This window comes from Sciurus carolinensis, chromosome 5 (genome assembly GCF_902686445.1).
Source record: "Sciurus carolinensis chromosome 5, mSciCar1.2, whole genome shotgun sequence".
Lineage (NCBI taxonomy): Eukaryota > Metazoa > Chordata > Mammalia > Rodentia > Sciuridae > Sciurus > Sciurus carolinensis.
Window position 1 is genome coordinate 96,702,180 of NC_062217.1, and position 21,754 is coordinate 96,723,933.

General features: G+C 33.7%; 1 protein-coding gene across 3 annotated transcripts in view; it reads left to right on the forward strand.

Annotated features, from left to right (window-relative positions):
• Positions 1-21,754, forward strand: part of Prkg1 (protein kinase cGMP-dependent 1) — a 1,194,090-nt gene that overhangs the window by 1,049,949 nt on the left and 122,387 nt on the right. For 2 of the 3 annotated variants that reach the window (XM_047552478.1, XM_047552477.1), the window contains exon 8: positions 18,126-18,191. In XM_047552478.1, the coding sequence (XP_047408434.1) occupies positions 18,126-18,191 (66 nt within the window). Of the gene's footprint in view, positions 1-14,122; positions 14,247-18,125; positions 18,192-21,754 lie in introns of those variants that run through there. The other variant, XM_047552479.1, reaches the window with a different exon arrangement.

A 21,754-nucleotide genomic window follows, 5' to 3' on the forward strand; every position in this document is an offset into this window, starting at 1 on the left:
TTTCTGGCTAGCTCTTCATTTTTTAATTATATTTTATTGATGTATTATAATTATACACAATAGTAGTATTCCTTGAGACATATTTGTACATGCACATAATATAATTTGTTCAGTTTCTTCATTTTTTTAAGACTTAACCTAAGTCTTTCTAGGAAGGTTGTTCCTAAACAGTTCCTCCAAAACAGTACCAACTTCTCGTCTCTCTATCCTGGCCATACTATTGCATATTTTAATTTAGTTAAATTATATTTCAAAATAATTATCTGAGTCTTCTGCATTGATTTACCCCCACCCTCTTCCCAGATACATATTTCATGAACAAGAAAACTAAGATCATAGGTATTCTAGGGAAAAGAATAATCAATACCAGCACAGTATGTGTCATTTAGCATATTTTGTGTTGGTGGTCGATATACCTGCATTAATATCCACATTGTTTTATGATCTGTGGGTGTGGTTTTTATTGGCTTTTGGGAAGGGGTGTTGGTGAGAAGACAGGGGCAGAGCAGCTGTGTACTTAACCAAGACAATGAATCTTGCGGAGTTCTGTCAGGGCTCTTTTTATCTTCTTGTTGAACTCCCAATTGGTGTTCTTCTTACACGTTACTTGATAGTACCACAGGGATCTTCTTACAGCTTATGATTGTTTTTCCTGCATGCCCTTAAGTCATTGAAATGTTTGCATATCACAGCCTTGTATTCCCTTTCTGCTATGATCTGTCCCCAGACCACCTTTCTGAAGAAGTTTTACATATCTCTTCAGTTCACTTTATTCCAGCGAAGGTGAATGCTCCAAAGCCCAACATGGCTCATGCTGCCCCTCTCTTTAGAACATTCTTATATTACTACAATAACAAATTATATCAACATCCCTAATAAGTGTCTCCTCTTTCACATAGCTTCCTAAGGTTTCTACCTACATGCAATTTTTTTCTTTTCCTTCCAGATTCTTACTTACTTGGAAGATTTTTATCTTTCCCACTTGTTTTGCAATTATTTTAATGTTTTTGATGAACTCTTAGAGATTCATTTCCCTCCAACTGAAAATGGAGACGTATGTCTGTATCATATGTGTAATTTGTAAGTATCAAAGCCCAACTCAAGCCAGTGTAGCTCATAAAGGGACCATATTGGATAGACTTGAGGAATCTTATAGACTCCAAGGTTCATAGGATTCCCTGGTCTCTCAAAGTTATAATGAGCATCAAGAAGTCCATTCAAAAACAAGTACACTTCTGTCATCTCAGTTTTTCTCTTCACATTTCTCCTTTCTTCCTGTATACCAGTTTTCTCTGTCTTTTCTGTCATGCAGTAGCTAGAGCCCTCACATTCTTATTTGTCCTCAGATAAAAGTGTCCTTGATTCCTATTATTCCTCAGTAGAATCTGATCGATTAACATAGTCAGGGCCATTTAGCTCCACACAGCTATGAGCATAAAAGCCTAGTGGCAAAGGAAGGGGTCATTAAAGGCTGGACTTGGAGGACAGGATGTTCTTATAGAAATGTAATTATGGTGATCTGAGAAGACATTCTAAAAAAATGTATCACTATTGTGATTGTTATGAAGATCAAATATGATAACTTATGGTTCAAGAAGCACAGTACATGGTACCTAAAGCCACACTACATGAATTCTAATCTGCTCTGCTATGACACTCATCAGTTTTATGGCCTTGGGAAAATTCCCTAACCTTAATCAAACTGGGGAAGGATAATAGTAACTAAGTCATATAATTGTTTCAGAAATCAAGTATTTAAAAATGCAAATCCCTCAATAGGGAAGAAGTTGGCACATGTGATTATTCAGTATCACATATTGTTAACTAAAATTTCTGTAGTTGCTAATATTATCATTAACATGAAATAAAGATTCATTTTCAACCTCATGCATTGCCTTTATTAAACTATAAATTTCTTGAAAGTAAGAACTATGCATTATATATCATTATATCTGTCATAGTACTTAATGGGGTAGATGGATGAATAGAGAAAGGGAGGGAAGGAAAGAGGGAGAATGAGAGAGAAGAAAAAATCAGATCCTTATACTGCATTTTGATTTTAAAAAGCAGATTTGGCTACTTTGTTAATAAAAGATATGGGTCCACATTCTTGGGCAGGTTAAAGAAAATAGTAAAGTGAAGATCTGATGGAATGAGATAACTGACTGCTTTACCTAAGACTAGATGCTATGACCATCTGGTAGCAATATGAGATTTCTCAGCCTTATGATTAAGAGGGAAGGTGGCAAAAGATCATTGTAAACTTCATGCTGTAATTCCACATAATTAAAACCACTAGATACCTTAATTAAGATTATTAAAAGTTTCACTAAGACATTATTTAATTAGCAGGCTATTTGCCATGTGATTTCTAAAGATTATCAAATGTTATTTTATTAAACTACAATTGTATTTACTAAGCCAAGCTTTTTCCTTTGAGTCACTGAAGGTGCATTCTGCAAAAGTTATTGTAGAATCAGAAAGTAATTCACTGCAATATAGATTCCATTTTGTGTTACTGATGAGAAAACATTAATTAAATACATGGACCTAATTAAATCATCTAGCCTTAGGAAGTTGGTGCATAAAATCACAAGAATGGAAGGGAGTGGCCAAGAAGTTCTTTTTTATATAATAGTGGACTTAGGTAAATGTGAGTTCATGTTTTTGCTGTCACACAGTAAGGATGACCAAGTCCAACCTGACCCCAGAATAACACCCTTTTGTCACAGCCTTGGAGCTGATGGACACAGATAATTTCAAGGTTTGGGAGATAGTACAATTAGTGTAAGGTACATGGACATTGAGAACAGATAAATCTCAGTTAAAATCCAGATCCTCCTCTTTTTACCTGTATGATTATAGGCAGATCCTTGAAACTCTCTGAGCTTCAATTGTTCCATCTATTCCTGGATAGGCAAACTTTTTCTGTAAAGGGCCAGATAGTAACTTTTCTAGACTTTATGTATCAAGTGTGGTGGTATCTGTCTCTATATTCTTTTTTTTTTTTGTCTTTACTTTTACTTTTCCAAATAATCCTTTAAAACTGTAAAAACATTCACAGCTTGAGAACTTTATAGAAATAGGCTGCTTACTGGTTTTGGCCCAGGGCACAGTTTGCTGGTCTCTGATTTTATGATTTAGATAGTTTGCTTTTAAGCAGCAAATACCTGGCTAGAAGTGCTCAGTAATTGTTGCTTCTCGCAAGCATCAATATCTTTGAAACTTTTGGTCAGTGTCAATTGTGTGACAGCTGTTTTCAAAATGAGCCTACTTTGTTGCCATAGACACTTTGTGATTATCAGTTTATTTATTGAATTTATTTCAAGGTAACAGTTTATGGTTTTGCTATCTGCCTTCCCAGTGCTCCCAATACAGTAGGTAGTCAATTAAGTGTTATTGTTCACTGATAGTAAGGGAAATAGTGCACTAGCACTTTGGCATTCCGAGGAATGGCTGCAAAGGGACCACAGGTGAAATAAATATAAAGTGGGTGTCCAGAACCCAGAAGAAAAAAAGACAACTGAAGATAAATATTCCAAATGTCTTCTATCAGTTCATTATTGTCATGGAAATTGAAATACATGGGCATATTGAGTATAGGAACAATGAGAGTGATATGTGAGAAGCAAGGGAAGGCTTCTTGCTGGTAACTATTAGCATGGTCATTAACTTGAAACAGTTTCTTACAGTTATCCAGGAAGGATTTAATGGTTTTCCCAAGCAATTGTCTTTAGCCTCTTAACAACAAAAATAAAACAAAATAATAAGCCCAGACCCCCGTTGAACATATTGGCCACATTCTACCTCCTGCTAGTCCTGATTTTTGTTCTATCTTCCAGAGATTTGATATAGGTTTAACAATGTAGTAAAAGAAAAAAAAATGCTAAATTTTGTAATTTGTATATAGTCAACACATAGCCTTTTGTAATTCCTACTGTCCCAACGCTCCTACCTCATTTCTCTTCTCTTCCCTACTTGCTTCCAGGGTTCCAGCCATTACTCATCACTTGGTATTCCCTGCAGACAATATTCTTTCATGCTTTTTCACAAGCTATTTCTGGTGGCACGGCCACCTCACTTTCTGTGTTGACTAATTTCTACATGCGCACCAGTTCTTACCTGACTCATTACCTCTTACTATATTTTCCCAGCTCCTTTCTACCATCAACCCATATCATTCCCCCAAGCTATGCCCTAGTCAGGGCTAGGGTGATTAGGTGTCACTCTGTTCACTCCTTTAACACACTCTGATCACACTACCATAAAACAGTCAATAATCTGTATCACCAACCAGATTATAAAATCTCGGAGTTCAACGACTTTGTCCTTTACCCATCACTCTGTATACCAAGCATCTAGGATTACTGGCCCAGAGTTATATTCAGAAATGTTAATTAGGAATGTCAGATAAAATATAGGATATTCAGTTAGACTTGAATTTTAGATAAACAATGAATACATTTTAGTATTTTAGTATTTATATTTAGTATTTACATGGGACATAATTATAATAAGAAAGTATTCATTATTTATCTGAAACTCTAAGTAACTTGGATTTAACTTTGTTCCATGAATGAATAAATGAATGGATGTCATTCTCCTCTGTATTGTACAAAAAGCCATTTTCATTCATTTCTGTAGGTTTCAGACCACAGTTCTAAAATGTGATCTCAAGTCCTTGATTGCACTTTAAAAACAAGTATTTTTCAACTCATATTTGCTCGCTTACTCTTCACAGAAATACCCTGTTAAAACCTTTGTTTTTCCATTTTTTTTAACAAGAAAATTGAAAAAGCAGAGAACCGAAGTATCTGACTCCAGATCACACTGCTAATTAGTGGTGCTTTTGATATATGAACCTCAATAAAGTAATCCTTGAATTCGCTCTTCTAAGCTACTAAGTTCTGTTCTCTGGATGTAAAGGCTTAGTGTTAACATTTGTGGTTAATGCCTACATGAAGAGAAAAATCTATTTCTTATTTACAAGTGAAAATATTAAAAATAATATCAAAGCAATATTAAATGTAGGGATTATTATCTATGGCCATGAACATCTTTGTAAATATTTGTATACATATGCATATAATCAATAGCTTAACTTTTTAAAAAATTTTTACAGACTGCATTTTGATTCAATGTACATAAAGGGGGTACATCATTTTGTTTCTACAGTTGTACATGATGTAGATTCAAACCATTCGTGTAATCATACATATACATAGGGTAATGATGTCTGTCTCAGTCCACCATTTTTCATACCCCACCTCTCTCTCATTTCCCTCTACGTAATCTAAAGTTCCTCCATTCTTCTCCTAACCCCCACCCCCACTCCCGTTATATATCATCATCCACTTATCAGGGAAAACATTCGACCTTTGGTTTTTTGGGACTGGCTTATTTCATTTAGCATGATATTTCATTCATTTATCTGCAAATGCCATAATATTATTCTTTTTTATGACTGAATAATATTCCATTGTGTATATATACCACAGTTTCTTTATCCATTCATCTATTGAAGGGCCTCTAGGTTGGTTCCACAATCTAGCTGTTGAGAATTGAGCTGCTATAAACATTGATGTGGATGCATTACTGTAGCACGCTAATTTTAAGTCCTTTGGTTGTAAACCGAGGAGTGGGACAGCTGGGTCAAAAGGTAGGTCCATTCCAAGTTTTCTTAGGAATCTCCACACTGCTTTCCAGAGTGGCTGCACCAATTTGCAACTCCACCAGCAATGTAAAAGTGTGCCTTTTTCCCCACATCCATGCCAACATCTGTTATCATTTATGTTCTTGATTATAGCCATTCAAATTGGAGTAAGATGAAACCTTAGAGTTGTTCTGATTTGTATTTCTCTAATTACTAGAGATGTTGAGCACTTTTTCATATATTTATTAATCGCCTGACACAGAGACAAATCCACATAAATAGTTACCCCATAGACAAAGGAGCTAAAAACATACAATGGAGAAAAAATATCCTCTTTAACAAATGGTGCTGGGGAAACTGGAAATCCATAGACAGCAATATGAAATTAAACCTCTGTCTCTCACCCTGCACAAAACTCAACTCAAAATGAATCAAGGACATAGGAATTTGACCAGAGACCCTTCACTAACTAGAAGCCGAAGTAGGCCCGAATCTTCATCTTGTTGGCTTAGGTTGAGACTTCCATAACAAGACTCACAAAGCACAAGAAATCAAGGCAAGAATTAATAAATGGGATGAATTCAAACTAAAAAGCTTTTTCTCAGCAATGTATACAATCAATAATGTGAAAAGAGAGCCTACAGAGTAGGAGAAAATCTTTTCCACATGTACTTCAGATAGAGCACTTATCTCCAAAATTATAAAGAACTTACAAAACTTTACACCAAAAATACAAAGAACTCAATCAATAAATGGGCCAAGGAACTGGACAGATACTTTACAGAAGAAGATATAGCTTAACTTTTTTAACAGATCCAAAATGCTACACTCATAGTTGCTAAGGGTTGCTAAGAGTGTTAAGAAGCAGATGTCCTTGCTGAAAAAATATCTTCCTTAGTTTGTCATCTAGTTCCAATGATTGCTGCCAATGAAACAGGGGCAAAAGGCAAAGCTGTAAATGACACTGGAGGATACTGTGTCAAGTGTTGTACTTCTTTTACCTGCCAAGCTGGTGTCTCCTTAGTATTATCGGGCTGCACCAGAATAAATTATCTCTATCCCTAATAACTGGGGATGACTTTGGTGAAGTTTGAGGGGTAGCTCAGGAATAGATAAACTGATAGCCACACCAGAAGTTACTTAGGAGATGCAATTGCTATTATTTTGTGTATTTATTAAAATACTAAAATCCTAAGATCATGACACATAATTCAAATCTATCAAATAAAATTCAAAAGCTGGACTGGGGATAATAGCTCAGTTGGTAGAGTGCTTGCCTCACATGCAAGGCCCTGGGTTCAATCCCCAGCACCACAAAAATAAAATAAAATAAAAATAAAAAAATTCAAAAGCTATAAAAGTTCTCTAAAGTCCTCTTTCTGTTCCCTTTCTTTTAATTACATATTCTCTTCCTTATGTGTAATTACTTTTTCTAATTCACCCAGAAAAGATCCGTTGACTTAATTTATTCTAATTTGTGAAGACATGTATATTCTATACAAACAATAGTACATACATGTACATTGCACTGTGGCCTTTCCACTTGGAATATATGGGAGGTCATATACTTGTAGGTCTTCTTCAAGTTTTTATTTGTTTTAAAACATTTCTATGTATTATTGTATAAAAATGTATTTAAACAATTGCACATTGGTGGGTGTTTAGGTTAACTCCCATGTTATTTCTACACATAATGTTGCTTTTGCTATATATTTAGAATAAATAGTTGCAACAAAAAATTAATAAATAATACTGGATTGCACTTCTACCAGCATCATATTCACATACTTTTACATTTCTCTCACTGGGTATAAGATATTCTATATTATCTTAAGTTTAAAACCATTTTTCTTTCCTTTACTTTGAACTATCTGTTTCGTTCATTTTTTAAGTGGTGTATTCCTCACTATATTTTTATCAGCTCATGGAAAATCTTGATATATTAAATAAATTTTGGATATTTAGATATTTAAGTCCCAAATATTTTAGTACCATTTCAATGCACATATACTAAATATTTCATGATTATTTCCGTGCTTATTTGTTCATATACAACAAGTGCCAAACAGGTAAAAGCAAGTCTAATATGTGAAAGTTCTTGGTAAATATTGATTGATGTGTTCAATAAATCAAATGGTTTTCTTTTTTCTAATTAATGCTGACTGTAGGAATTCTGTTTGTATACAGTGATTTGGCATTTGCATTTTTATTCAAAGTGAATATGATACCTTTCAGTCACTGACATAAAATATTTTATAAAAATCTATTTCAAAGCATCTATGACTTGCCACTTAATATTCAAATAGAAGATCACAATCACATACTTATACTATCCTTTTTGATCTAAAGAAATATTCTTGGATTCTGGATTAATCATCTCAGGAGCACTGAAAACTATGGTAATTAGAACATTTTAAAAGTGTCTATGTTTGCAAAACCCTAACTAATTACAAAAGAAAATGAAACAGTGATTTTGATCACCTTTCCACATGTGAAAAATTGAAATGAAGAATTTTCTCAAGGTCATATATCAAGCTGGCAATACAACAAGAAATAGGAGAGCTTCTCTTAATAGGTTGCCAAGAATTCCCTGCAAGAAAGAACACAGTCCTGGCTTTTAGGTAACAATTTCTTGAAATATGTGACTGTGAAATTTAACATTCATCTCATATGTGCATTAGTTGAGTTTAGTAGTTCATCAATAGAGTCATCACTCCAAAATGGATTCACTTCTTCTACTTTCAAAATAGGAAAAATTGAAAAATTATTTTCCATCCTGCAAAAAAAGAGAAACAAAAGGAAGATCAGATGCATTATTTTATTCCATTTTATACTCATGAAATTCAATAATTTCTTCATATATTCTCAAATTCAACTGTTTCTTTAACTCATCACGTTACAAAATTGCATGCATTACTATCTGAAAAGTAAAACCAGTGAAACCTGATTTATCTTAGTCCAGAGTATCTTTTGAAGTCTACTTCAGAGAATGGAAAAATTAGGAATAAGAGAAAAATGAATGTTTAGCTTGAATAAAAAAATCATTCCATCTAAACATCTATTATGTTATACTCCAGGACTTATTTTGCAAAATTTAAATAGATAAACATTCTTTCTTCTTTTCCCCTTAAAATGTCTCTAAATAATTCAGAAACTGAACAAATGGGTCCCTAAGAAAATACTAGCAATACAATATTTAATTCTGTATTTTTCAATTGCTAATAAAATAATAACATGAAACAACAAGCTCTTCCTTCCCTCTAAAAAATCTTTTTTTAAAATTTTTTTTGGTGGTTGGGGTGACATTCTTTGAACTCGTAAGGCTTTGCAAAGAATTTAATATTTCAAATCAAAGTACAGAGTAATTATCATTTGTACCCTAACAAGAAACAAAATCAGTCTCAGAATTTCTTCAGTGATAATTTCTTACACCAGCAATAATGAAAAATAAAGAGAATTATCTGTAATGACTAGAGAGAAGGAATAAAAACTGTCAATCATGTCTTAAGATTCATGGAAATTAATTCATTCAACTATGGAATATGGAAGAAGTATGGGTTCTTGTGGAAACCTGGTTCAGTTAATGTCAAAAAAGGAGCAAAAACAGAAAAAGAAATATAATTGCTTCTTCCTCCTCTTTTGCTAATTCCATATATTAGGTTGAACCATATGAAATTGCTGGTATTCAGCTATTTTCAACATGCTAAAAAGCAATTTCATTTGGTTCAGTCTTGTAAATATCTATATTCATTGTCATTGAAGCATGCCACAGAATGTGAAATTCACATGTCAGATAAAAAATTCATTATGCTATCTCCCAAATAGAAGTAACATACAAGGAGGAATATGAAAATTGAATTCTTCCAATTTAATCACTCTTTTTTTAGTCATTGCACCCTTCCTGGATATCCATTTAAGAAGGTATACATTCTCTTCAAAAGTGAATTTATACATTGAATGGAAATATCTATCCAGTTGCCAGGAAGAATATATTTTGGAATTACTTTATGTATAACAGTTTTTTTTTCTACACAGAGAATAATTTTCTTTTTAAAATAATAAATTAGATTATTTTAATGTATTTTTTGTTGATACACAATAATTACAGATAATTATGGGATATAATGAGATGTTTCCACACATATACACACTGCATAGTGATCAAATCAGGGTAATGAACATGCTCATCTCCTTAAACATTGTTGTGAGAACATTCAAAATCCTTTCTTCTACTGTTTAAAATATGCAAAGTCCTATACTTAGTTTTTGTTACCTTACCATGCAAAAGAGTACCAGCACTTATTCTTCTTTCCTAAATGTAACCTTGTATATATTGATCAATCTCTCCCTATTTCCTTTTCTTTCTGTTCTCCCCAGCCTCTAGTAGCCACAAATCTACTCTCAACTTCTATGAGATCAATATTTTTAGAAATCACATATGAAGTATTAATTTTTCTGTGTTTGGCTTATTTCACTTATCATGATGTCCTCCAGCTCATTCATATCACAAATGACAAAAGTTCACATTTTTATGGCTAAAAAGTATTCTATTGTGTATATATACCACATTTTTTGAGTCATTTGATTGTTTCCATGCCTTGGCTATTGTGAACAGTGCCACGAGGAACATGGAATTTCAGATGTCTTTCTGATACATTGATTTTTTTCCTTTGAATATATACCCAGTAGTGGGATTGCTGAATCATGTGGTAGTTCTAACTCTTGGGAGAACCTCCATACTGTCCTCCACAATGACTGTAGTAATTTACATTCACATCACTAGTTTTCGAGAATTCTCCTTTCTCTGTATCATCTCCAACATTTGATTTTAGTCTTCTTGATAACTGTCATCCAAACTGGGGCAAGGTTATACATATTATGATTTTGATTTGTATTTCCCTGATGATTAGTGATATTGAGCAATTTTTCATAGACCTGTTTCTATGTCTTTGTTAGAAAAATTTCCAAACAGATCTTTTGCCTCTTCTGGATATTAATACTTCCTCCCATTCTGTAAGTTGTCTCTTCACTCTTGTTATTTCCTTTGCTGTTCAGAAACTTTTTACTTTGATATAATCCCATTTGTTCATTTTTGTTTTTACTGTTCATGCTTTTGTGATCATGTCTAAAAATCCTGACCCAGATTGACATCATGTAGTATTTCTTGAATGTTTTCTTTTAGTGGTTTCAGAGTTTTAGTTCTTATATTTAGTTTTTTAATCCATTTGAGTTGATTTTTATATATGGTAAGTTACTGGAATCACATCTCTTTTGTATATGAATATCTTGTTTTCCCAGAATGATTTATTGAAAAGACCATCCTGTGTGTTCTTGGCAGGTTTGTGAAAAATCAGTTGACTTATAATACACCTGTAATCCCAGGTACTTGGGAGGCTGAGATGGGAGTATTATGAGTTTGGGCAAGAAAGTGAGACCACATCTAAAAGATAGAAAGGAAGGAAGGAAGGAAGGAAAGAAAGAAAGAAGGGAGGAAGGGAGACACAGAGAAAAGAACCTTTTTAGTATATTTTGGATTCAAGTCCTATTCTAGATTTTTTCTTTATCTCAAGAAGAGAATTACATCATGAGTCTGCATCGTTGATGAGAAACCATAGAATGCTTTGAATGAACTCCAGGAAATGAATCTTTAAACTTGTCTACATTGATCATGACTTGATACATATTCTTGATAACACATTGGCTTTTATGTGTCTTTTTCAGTACCCTATATTCTACTTTATAGGATTCTAAAGGGCAGAATTCATGTTTTCTGTTCAGAATAAATTAGTCTTTAATATATAAATTCCTTAGTATGTGATGGCTATTTAGTAACATTTACTTTATTGTGTGGGGTAACCATATGTATTCTACAATTATTCAACTAAACTTATTCCCTTGGACCTTTATTCCATCATGGCATATGATTTATTTCCTCTAATCGAATTTAAGATTTCCAACTCATTTTAAAGATTTTGTTCAACATAGTAGAGGAAAGGAAGTTTAGTCCCCTAAAAAAATAAATATACATCTTGAGAGTGGCCTTATAGGCACTGACTGATGTGACTTTCCCTTTTTTGGCTTCTTGACTCTCCCTGTTTTGGCTTCTCTGGCTTCTGCCTTCTTTCCTCAGTCCCTGAATTCCAAACTTCTTTGTGTTACAACAAGCTCTTTCCTACCTCATGGCTATTGTGTCTGGTGTTTGTCCTTAGAATACATTCTTTCTGACTCCTCATCTTGCTGACTCTAATTCAGTTCTCAAGTCTTAGTTTTTAATGTCCTCACAAAGTGCATATTCTCTCTTGATTTCGAGTCAGAGCCTCCCTATTAGCTATCTGACTATCTGAGATTTATTTGATCAACATTTTCAATTAAACATTTTCATACAAATTTAATCTCTCTCACCACTAGACTGCAAGTTCAGACATTCAGAAGTTAACTACTTTCAGTAAATATTGGTTGAAATATTTAACGATTTATTTTGATTAGACTCATGAAAAATATAAAGAATAAAGAGTCCAGAAGGATATTCATCAAGGTATTAATGTTATTTATTTTCTAGTAGATGGTGTTATTTTAAAATTATTCTTATGTTTTATGTAATTAATATGTAGAAGTATTTCCATTAAAATTTTTTTCTTATTCTTTAGAAATGCTATTGAAAGATCATCAAGATTTTCCTAGATAAATATTTGAGCTGGAATAAAGGGTTCTTGAGGGAGCCAGCCACATGTGCACAGGCATAACATAATTAGTGGCTGGCATATTTTAAGGATATACTATAGTTGTCTGTTGTAGGGAGCAGAGGTTAACTCATGTGGTGGGTCAGATAGTGTAGGACATTAAACTCTAAAAGAAATGTTGAAATATCTTCTGAGAATGTTTCCTTTGAAAGTTATAGTGCAGAGAGAGTTGACAACTAAATTTGTATTGGAAAATATATGACAAAGTAAGATATGGATTAGAAGGCAGAGAGAGAGTGGAGACCAGGGGATTTGAGGGAGACCAGATCAGTGGCCCAAAGTTGAGCAGGGTCTGAGAAGGTGTATTAGTCAGGGTTCTCTACAGAAACAGAACCAATAGGAGTATGATTATTAAAGGGTATTTATTAGGTTGGCTTACAGAACCAGAAACTAGAAAGTCTACAGTGGTCATCTGCAGGCTGGAAAGTTGGAGGAACCAGTAGCTGTGCAACCCAAGAGGCTGAAGTCTCAGAACAAGAAGGATCAAAGCCCTAGAGAATCACTGGCAGAGTCTGCTAGGAAGAGTGAAGGAGTTAGAGAGTGATATCCGCAGGCAATCACAGCAGCAATCAAGAATTCAGACAGGAAGAATTGAGCTTGTATCTGCCACTGCTTCCTTGTTTGTTCAACTTTTATTCCATCCAATTGGATGGAACATGCTTAGGTAGTGTCTCCATTTCAGTTCACTATCCCACATGTGGTTAGGAGAAAATGATTTAGTTTTGAATTGAAAATTGTAACGGGACTTTGAAATGAGGGTATCTACTAAAATACAGGGGACAATTAGAAATAATGATTTTTAAGACAATAATATAAAACTAGTAGTTGATTATGTGGGATAATGTGAGTTTTCCCCCAATGAGTGAAGTCAGAACTAGAAAACAGCAAGTCAAAATCAGAATTTTGAAGGAAAAAAAAAAACAACCTATGATTCCATGGACTGGGGGAAAAGACCTGGAAAAATAAACAGAAAATAGTATCATAAAAGAATTGGGAGACTTATTTAGTATAGAAAATTAGAAACAGTGTTTCAAGAGAGAAAGTATATTTAAAAGGGTCACATGCTTCCTTGATATCAGAAGATCCTAAAGTGATGGTTGTTAACATTTATTTGTGTTATTATTTAGAGTGTTGGAGGCATAAATCATGTTGAAACAGCTTTGGGACTAAACGGGAAGTGAAATCCATAAAAATGCCCTACATGACTTTTTCTTAAAACCATTTATCTGCTTTGGGATAGAGTTTTAAAATAGCACAGTCAGATTTGCCACAGCTCTACAATTCTTCATAGTTAACTTAGTACTATAATTTCATTTTATGTGGCCCTTTGATCCTTGTAATATCCTATACATTTTGATTATCCTACTTGTTGTGGTAAGATTGCTTTTGATTTTGATGTTGAACAGATTTGCTTTGTCTTGTGTGAACCCCACTGAACTGAATCATTAAACTGGTGCACATGACATAGAATGAAGGACTCAGACCCATGGATTGCTGTGAGCTCATAAGCAACTGGAGGAGTGTCAGTTTCCATGAGGGCTGGCACGGAGGGAATGCAAAAACACTGTTGACAGCAGTCACACTGCTCCAGAGCTGAAAAGGGAGAGCCCCTACTCTGACAGCCACTTTGCATAAACTATGTTCTGCTTTGGCCTCATGCTCTCTTGCATTTGTTCCCCTGAGATATCCAAGTACCAGAGTTCTTTAGTAGCCATGAGACACAAGAGAATTGCTTTAGAACACGAGCCGTCAATGTAAACCCTTGCTATGGATTATTCAGATACTGACAGTGACTCTACTTTGGGATACAGCGATGATGAAGATTCCAGTGATGAAGTTCAAAGAATATCAGAGTCAGTGCATAGAAAACTGTTTACAATATTTGGGGATTTTTTTTTCATGCTCTATAATTTCATTGAAAGGAATTTCTAACTCCTCCAAAAATGCTTAAAAAGAGACCACTACTAAACTGCATAGCTTTGACTGTGATTTTTATTAATCAATAGAAAGTTTGTGAAGATATTTATTAATCTGATAAACAGTAGCTCCTTTTGCATTAGTACATGTTAATTAATTGTCATGCTGAAAACAACTAATATACAGGCACAGAACGGGATGAACAGATTTTATTTTTAAAGACAATGTGCATGTTAGACCTGGACTGTTATGTAGTGACACATACATTTATTTATTACAGAGGCACAAGTCTAGTGTTCTAACAATCAGAGGCAGCATAAACAGTGAGATTTTTAACTAAATACATAGGACATTTTCTTATTAATTTATAAAATTCTTTCACAGTCAATTTTTTCTTCAAAGTTTTGTATATTTTGCTATTAGAAGCTATTAAAGTGGTTAGGTAATATTCCAAGTCAGGCTTAGCTAGTGTGTACTAATGGAACGCATATCTGAACTGCCCTCAAAGGCATGTTCTTTTCACAACAGTATGATGTTTATGTGCTCCATTATCAGAGTTTAATATGACAAAAATTCTACAGCTGAATACCCTGAACTGCCAGAAAAGTAAAACTGGGAAAAAGAAAAAAAGAAAGAGAAAACAAGCAAGCTCGAATTTTAAAAATAATACTCACCCTGTTTTTCCCTTTCCCATGTCTAAACTACATTACTGAAATCCTTGCTAACTTAGTAGATGTTCTGTGCAAAATCAGTGTGATAATAGCTATGTATGGTGAGAAATGTTTAACGAAAGCATTATTTGAGTATGTGATATTTCCTATCTAAATCCAAATGATATTTGCTTTTACCATGATCCCTGGACCACAAAGGACATAAACATACAAAATAATCACAGCTTTTATTAATAATATTCATTCATTAGAAGTTTCCCTACTGTCTCTACTAAAAGATTAATGTATATATGTGTGTGTGTATATATATATATATACACACACTAGATCAGATAGCATTTTGTCTTTTGTAGGAGAGAACTCTCAGAGTGCATAGGGATACCATTTGTAGACACCTGCATACAGAAACATCAAGACATTAAGTACCTTAATAGTAGAAATACAGTGACATTACAGGGGTAACATTAGGTCAGTACAAAATGAGCTTGGTATTTAGTAGTTTTCTATTATTATGTAACAATATTATAAAGCAACATAGCAGACTAGGACATAAGCATGTATAGGAATTCTAATAACCTGAGAATCAAAATGGCTTATCAGATTCATTTTGTAGTTGTGCACCCATAAGTATATTAGTGCTGATTTTATTAACAATTAAATATCACTTTTATAATAATAGACATTATGGCTACTGCAACAAATTTATTCTGCATTTTAATAAATTTAGAATTGTTTTCAAATTAAACTCCGATAGAAGGATATAAAAGCAGTATACTATTGTGGAAAGAACTAATTTGGAAGACAGTCAGATCTATGTTCAAGTTCCAGGGCTGCATACATTAGCTATGCCTGAGTTTTGATATATTATGTAACCTCCAACCCTACGTATCAATTTGAGAAAGAAATATAATCTTTTGTTATATGGAATAAATGAGATTTTTGTGAAACTCTGTAATATATGACATATACTGACACATGCTAAATGCTTAGTAAGTGGCAGGTATAAAATTATTGTTTATAATTATTAAATATATTGTATTTTTTACCAGTGTTTTATAGATGAGGAAACTGAAGCTTACATAGCTTATGACTATAGAGCCTGAACTCTGCTTCACTGCCACAGGGATCAGGAATATGATGTTCATACCATTCTTGAAGAACACACTCTAAGTACCTCCTCTGTGTCAAGTATTTGAGATCAAATAGGGAATAAAACTAGCCACAGTCCCTGCCCTAGTATTGTTTAGTGGGAGAGAGACAGAGGTACTAACCAAATGAACACATAAGTAAATGTATAAATTAAAATGGTGATAGTTTCTTGTATATAGAGATATGTAGGGTGATGAGAAGAAGTAAACAGGGAACCTCACTTAGTTAATTCAGGATGGCATCTCCTAGGAAAAGGCATTTTGCCTGAAATCTAAAGAATAAGCTGGGGTGAACTAGGCAGACAGCTGGGGAGGAGTTTTGTAAGCCTAGCTATGAAAAATTCATGGCAGGAGGGAGGTGATGTGTTTGTCATTGAAAGGAGGCCAATTTGGCTGAAAGGCAGAGAATGTGAGGGAGGTAGTAGGAGGATCATACTGGGAGTTGATGAGACTATAATAAAAATTTTAAAGTCAAGGGAGAGTTTAGTATCATGGTTAGATTAAGAAATCTATAGTAGTTGAGAATTTTTCTTTAGTAACATAACCATTGAGAAACAGAAATCAAAAAGAGTGTCCATTATAGAGAAACATGATATGAAACACCTCAGAATACTTTTTCATTAAATGTCAGGACCTAGAGAGAAAAAATAATGAAATCTTATTTAAAGATATAAAACTATATCTGAAAAAATGGAAAGTCATGCCATTTTCTTTTATGGAAAAATTAATGTCACCAGAAAGTCCTTCTTAAATAATGTATAAATGTAATATAACTCTACCAGATGCCAAATGTGGGTTTCTAGAGAAGTAGAAAAATTATTTTAAAGTCTGTTTGGAATAATATATGCTTAATAATGTCAAGATATTTCTTAAAAAGTGTATTAGTGTTGGGGAACTGGCTTTACCAAATGTTAAATACTGATTGTTCCTATGTTCCTATAAAGCATGTATAACCTTACCATCGTGGTATAACAACAATGAAAGATGGTGAAAATACAGAATTCAGAAGTATATGTCAAAATTTTGAAAATATAAAAAGTCACTAGAATAATTTGTATTTTTAAAAGCATGATTCTTAGAATATAATTATTAATACTATATTATTTGTACTTATTTGTGTATATTTATTGTATGTACTTATTTCTGTAATGTATTTCAAATATATTTATCATTGATTACATTTGCATAGGAACTTTTTATCTTAGGAAAATAGTGCATTTTCAGTATAATTTAATACTGTCATTAAAATAATGCTATCACATTTTTAGTGGCTGAGAATAATTGTAGATATTTGTTTACTACATTTGACTACTGGAGAAAGCAGTAACTATCATGGAAGATTTTTTTAAGGTTGAAGAGGTTGATAAAATTTCTACAGTGACAAATGCTTTAAAAGAATCAGTTTTTGCATATTTCAATTGGTGTGGCTAAGATTTTTCAAATACTGTTGAAGAATCATAAGCTCTGTAATGGATGAAGAGCTGTGTGTCATAAATTACCAAATAGTTAGATACATAAAGCAGGGTCTCTAAAGCAGAGAAATAATTAAAACATCTATTGTTCTCAAGGTAACAATGACATATTCATACAGGAGTGGATTAGATACTCAATTTCCAGAAGTATATCTTCAGATGCCTTAAAAACTTTCATCTATTCATGTCTATTACTATCTTTGTGATCATCCAATTAATTCATGAATTCCCCAAAGAGCAAAGGGAATGATGATATGCAACGTTGTTCCACTCGTGTAAGTAAAACTTGAAATTTGAAAATTTTAATAACGAGATTATAAATACAGGATTTGCATGACTAATGACAAGGGTGCAGTGATTCTTTAAGACAAAGAAATTTGTGACATGAACAAAGCTTAAAGTTGAATGTAACTAAATCAGAAGAGTTTATATAACTCTGTAGGTTTCCCGAATGAATTAAAATAGACAATTTTCCTTGATATTAAATGTTGTTCTATCCTAATGTCTGTATTTCTTTAATACAGGGAAGATGTAAGAACAGCAAATGTCATTGCTGCAGAAGCTGTAACCTGCCTTGTGATTGACAGAGAGTAAGTACATTTCTGTACTAAGCATATTTTACATTCATATCAGCAACATACATATGGATTTAGAATTAGATACCATTTTATAAAGCTATTAATAGCATATACTTTCATTTTAAAATAGGTTCTACATTTGATTCTTATTCCATATTGTTCTTAGAAGTACCTGGCTCTGACATCTAGCTTTGTGGTTTTTAATAAGGCTCTTAACCACTATGAACTTCATCTTAGTTAGTTCTTTAGTCGAGTGGGTATAAAGCAATATCAGAGAGATAGTTTGAGGATTAGCGATGATATGTGATTAAAGTATTTGTCAAAGTTCCTTTTCTTTAGAGCTATTTAGATAAATTTCTTAAGAATAATTCTTATTTTTGTTAAGAAATGGACTATTCTTTTAGCATGTGTTTGTTATCTGCTCTGTTCTCCCATACAGAGACTCCTATACTAGAAGCATTTAGAAAGACACTTTTGGAGAAAGCTTCAGTGTTAGATATGGGCATATATATTTAAAGATATCAAAAGTGTGTTTCATGATGCCTGTACATATTTTTCCTACCCATTCAGGTTTGCTGTTACCACTACCACAAACATGAGATTATTGATTTCACAAGAACACAGTTAAAAATGCATATATACTAGGTAGACCCACTTGGGCAGTGTAGGTAGGTAAGTTTACAGAAAAGCCAAGTGACTAACCCAAAGAGAACTGTAAAACAGACAGTGAACATCTACCTGGATGAAATGAGGGACCTGATATGATATGCCTAGATGATGGAGTTAGATGCTGAGTGAAAGGGTCTCTGGGTTGAGAAAGATCCCACTTGATTCACAAATCTTGCTTTTGAGGCCCCCTCTGTGCTGATTCATTAGAACCAAGGAAATGAGACATGTACCAAATGATAGTAATCTCTATGAATATTTCAGAAACAGTTTTTCTTTGTCTGGTTCCCATAATCCATAATTATCCATTTATGAGTTCTTCTTTTGACTCATGCTTTTTGGGGACTTTACCATATACAAAGCATTATACTTGGAAAAGGATCAAAAAGTGCACTACAGAAGCTCATGTGGGGGTTAGCCTGTATTAGAAATGAGGCATATACAAAAAATAACCATTATGTAAGGCAGAAGTAAGAAGAGTCCAGAATAAACTTTTAAGGGTATCCAAAAAGAGGAGTGGCTACTTTTGAGGAGAATCAGAAAGTCTTTGAAAAGAAATGGCATAATTACTTGGATCTGGAAGCATAGGAAAGGTAGTATAAACACAGTGAAGTGTATGAGCACTAATCATGAGGAAGCTCTGAGTCACTTAACTGGCCAGTGAGAAGGTGGAAAGTCATGAGGAGAGATGTAACAAAATACATTCACAAACACGCTCAGGCTGGTTCACCAGAACTCTAAATATTGGGATAATGGCAGCTCTGACAATATTAGTGGCAAAATAGTATCTCTATAACAATGTACTTGGCAGACTAATCTGAGAATATTATGAGAGAATTAAAGAAGAAACTGAAGACAAAGTATCTGGTTAGTGGTCTAAATCCAGTTGGTGATCATGAGGCCATTTCTATGAGGAATATATAATAATGAGTAGGTAAAACTAGAGAGCTCTGCATCTCACTAAATGTAAAGAGCAAGGGGGAAATTAGGGATATTGTTGAGATAGAGAAGTGTAGAAAGAATATAGAAGGAGAAATTTGGGGGGACTCAGGACCACATTTCACTAAGACTGTAATTAATTTGTGGTACAACCTTGAACCCTTGAAGACAGACACTCTTCTGGGGTAGGGAAGGTGGAATTTCCGCCAGGAAGGAAAGTAGGGTATTTTACAGAAGAAGAAACCAAAGTCCATTGGATTTTAATTACTTGATAAGGTTTCATGGTAAATGGAAGGGCCCAGATTAATATGAACATCGAGAACAAAACCAAATGGGACTTTATGGATCATTTAGTCTTGATGCTTCATTTTACTCATATAAGAATGTGAGATATAAAAGAGCGTCAAATAGTATCACACTTATATCTCTGCCCTTGTCCTAATTTTCTCTATTTCCAAATCTAGTCACGTATGGTATGCAATGAAGAGTGAATGGGGGTAGGTAAACAATGGAATCTTGACTGCACAATTTTATGAGAATATGGGCAAATTGTTTCAATTCTAAGTCTGCTTCTTTTTCTGCAAATAGGATAATATTACCTAAATTATAAACTGGAATTGAAAATCAACGAATTTAATATATGTAAAGTTGCATGCTCAGTCCAAAGCATGCAGTAAGAACTCAAGACATAGCATCCTCTTCTCAAGGAAGGCACAGGAACTCCTTGGATTTAGCAGTTTTCCTCTCTAATCAGAATAAGATTATCTTCAAAGATACATACAGAGAAAATATCTTGAGAGAGGTCTAGCTTGAAACATAAAAATAGAGGAGACAGCTCAAGTCTAAGAACTCAAGAAGTGCATTCTATACTCTCAGGAGAGAAGTTGAACTGCCCACCAAATTTTGAATTCACAGCTTTTTTTTTTTTTCAAATGAAACTGTAACTGAAGGATCCTGTCAAAAGCCTGCTGCTGATACCTAATTTATGGTCAATTAGAGGAGCATCAGGGCTTCATCCTATGCAAACAGATGGCAGACATTAGAACTGTCAACAGAAGGAGCTTTCTTCACAAATTTACAAGCTAGGTACCATGTTATATAAGCCAGTGATTATGCTTTATCATTCCAGAGGGATAGCAAAAGAGCATTATTGTAACTAATCAAGCATGTCAGAATTTTTTTAAAGAAATGCTCATTCACAAACCCAAAAATGATAAACAGATTCGTGGTTTCCTCAAAAAACATTCTCCGAGGATTGATTTCTCACAGCCCACTCATTATCTTAGTAACCATCTATAGTGATTCCAAAACTTGTGAAAATTATCTAAAAATCTAGTCTAATGGAACAATCTTATAATAAATTTCTTTAATGTATAAAAAACTGAGTACTTTTAATATCCTTATTTTAGGTCCCTGAAAAGAAGTAAATACCACAGTATGCTATTTTCTGTAATCAGTTATACAATGATTACTTCTGTATTGTCATGGGAAGCTAGAAATTCTATTAAGATAATTTTTTTCTGACACATTGAGGACTGTTCTGGTCATTGTCAAGGACAACTTATAACTACTAGTAAATCTTAAGGAGTTATATATTTCCCCCCAAGGAACTAAGATATAAGAATACCACCTTTATCCATAATTACTGCACTGGTCATCTGATTCCCCTTGACTCCAAGGATAGCTGAGATCTTTCCTTAAACCCACATGAAAAGAGGTGACAGCTGGCAAACGACAGGACCAGCATCTATTCTGATTAGTCAATTTTGGTGTTATACTGGCCACTATTTATGTTGATGCTAACCTCTGTTAATGTCAAGCAGCTAAAAGGATATCTCATCACCAATGGTTTTCAAACTTTTGTGTTAATAAGCCCACTGTTTCAATAAAATGAATTAGAAAGAAAATAGGAACTTTTCTGACTATCATGGAGATAGGACCCCCTTCCCCAACCAGGGGTCTCCCCTCTA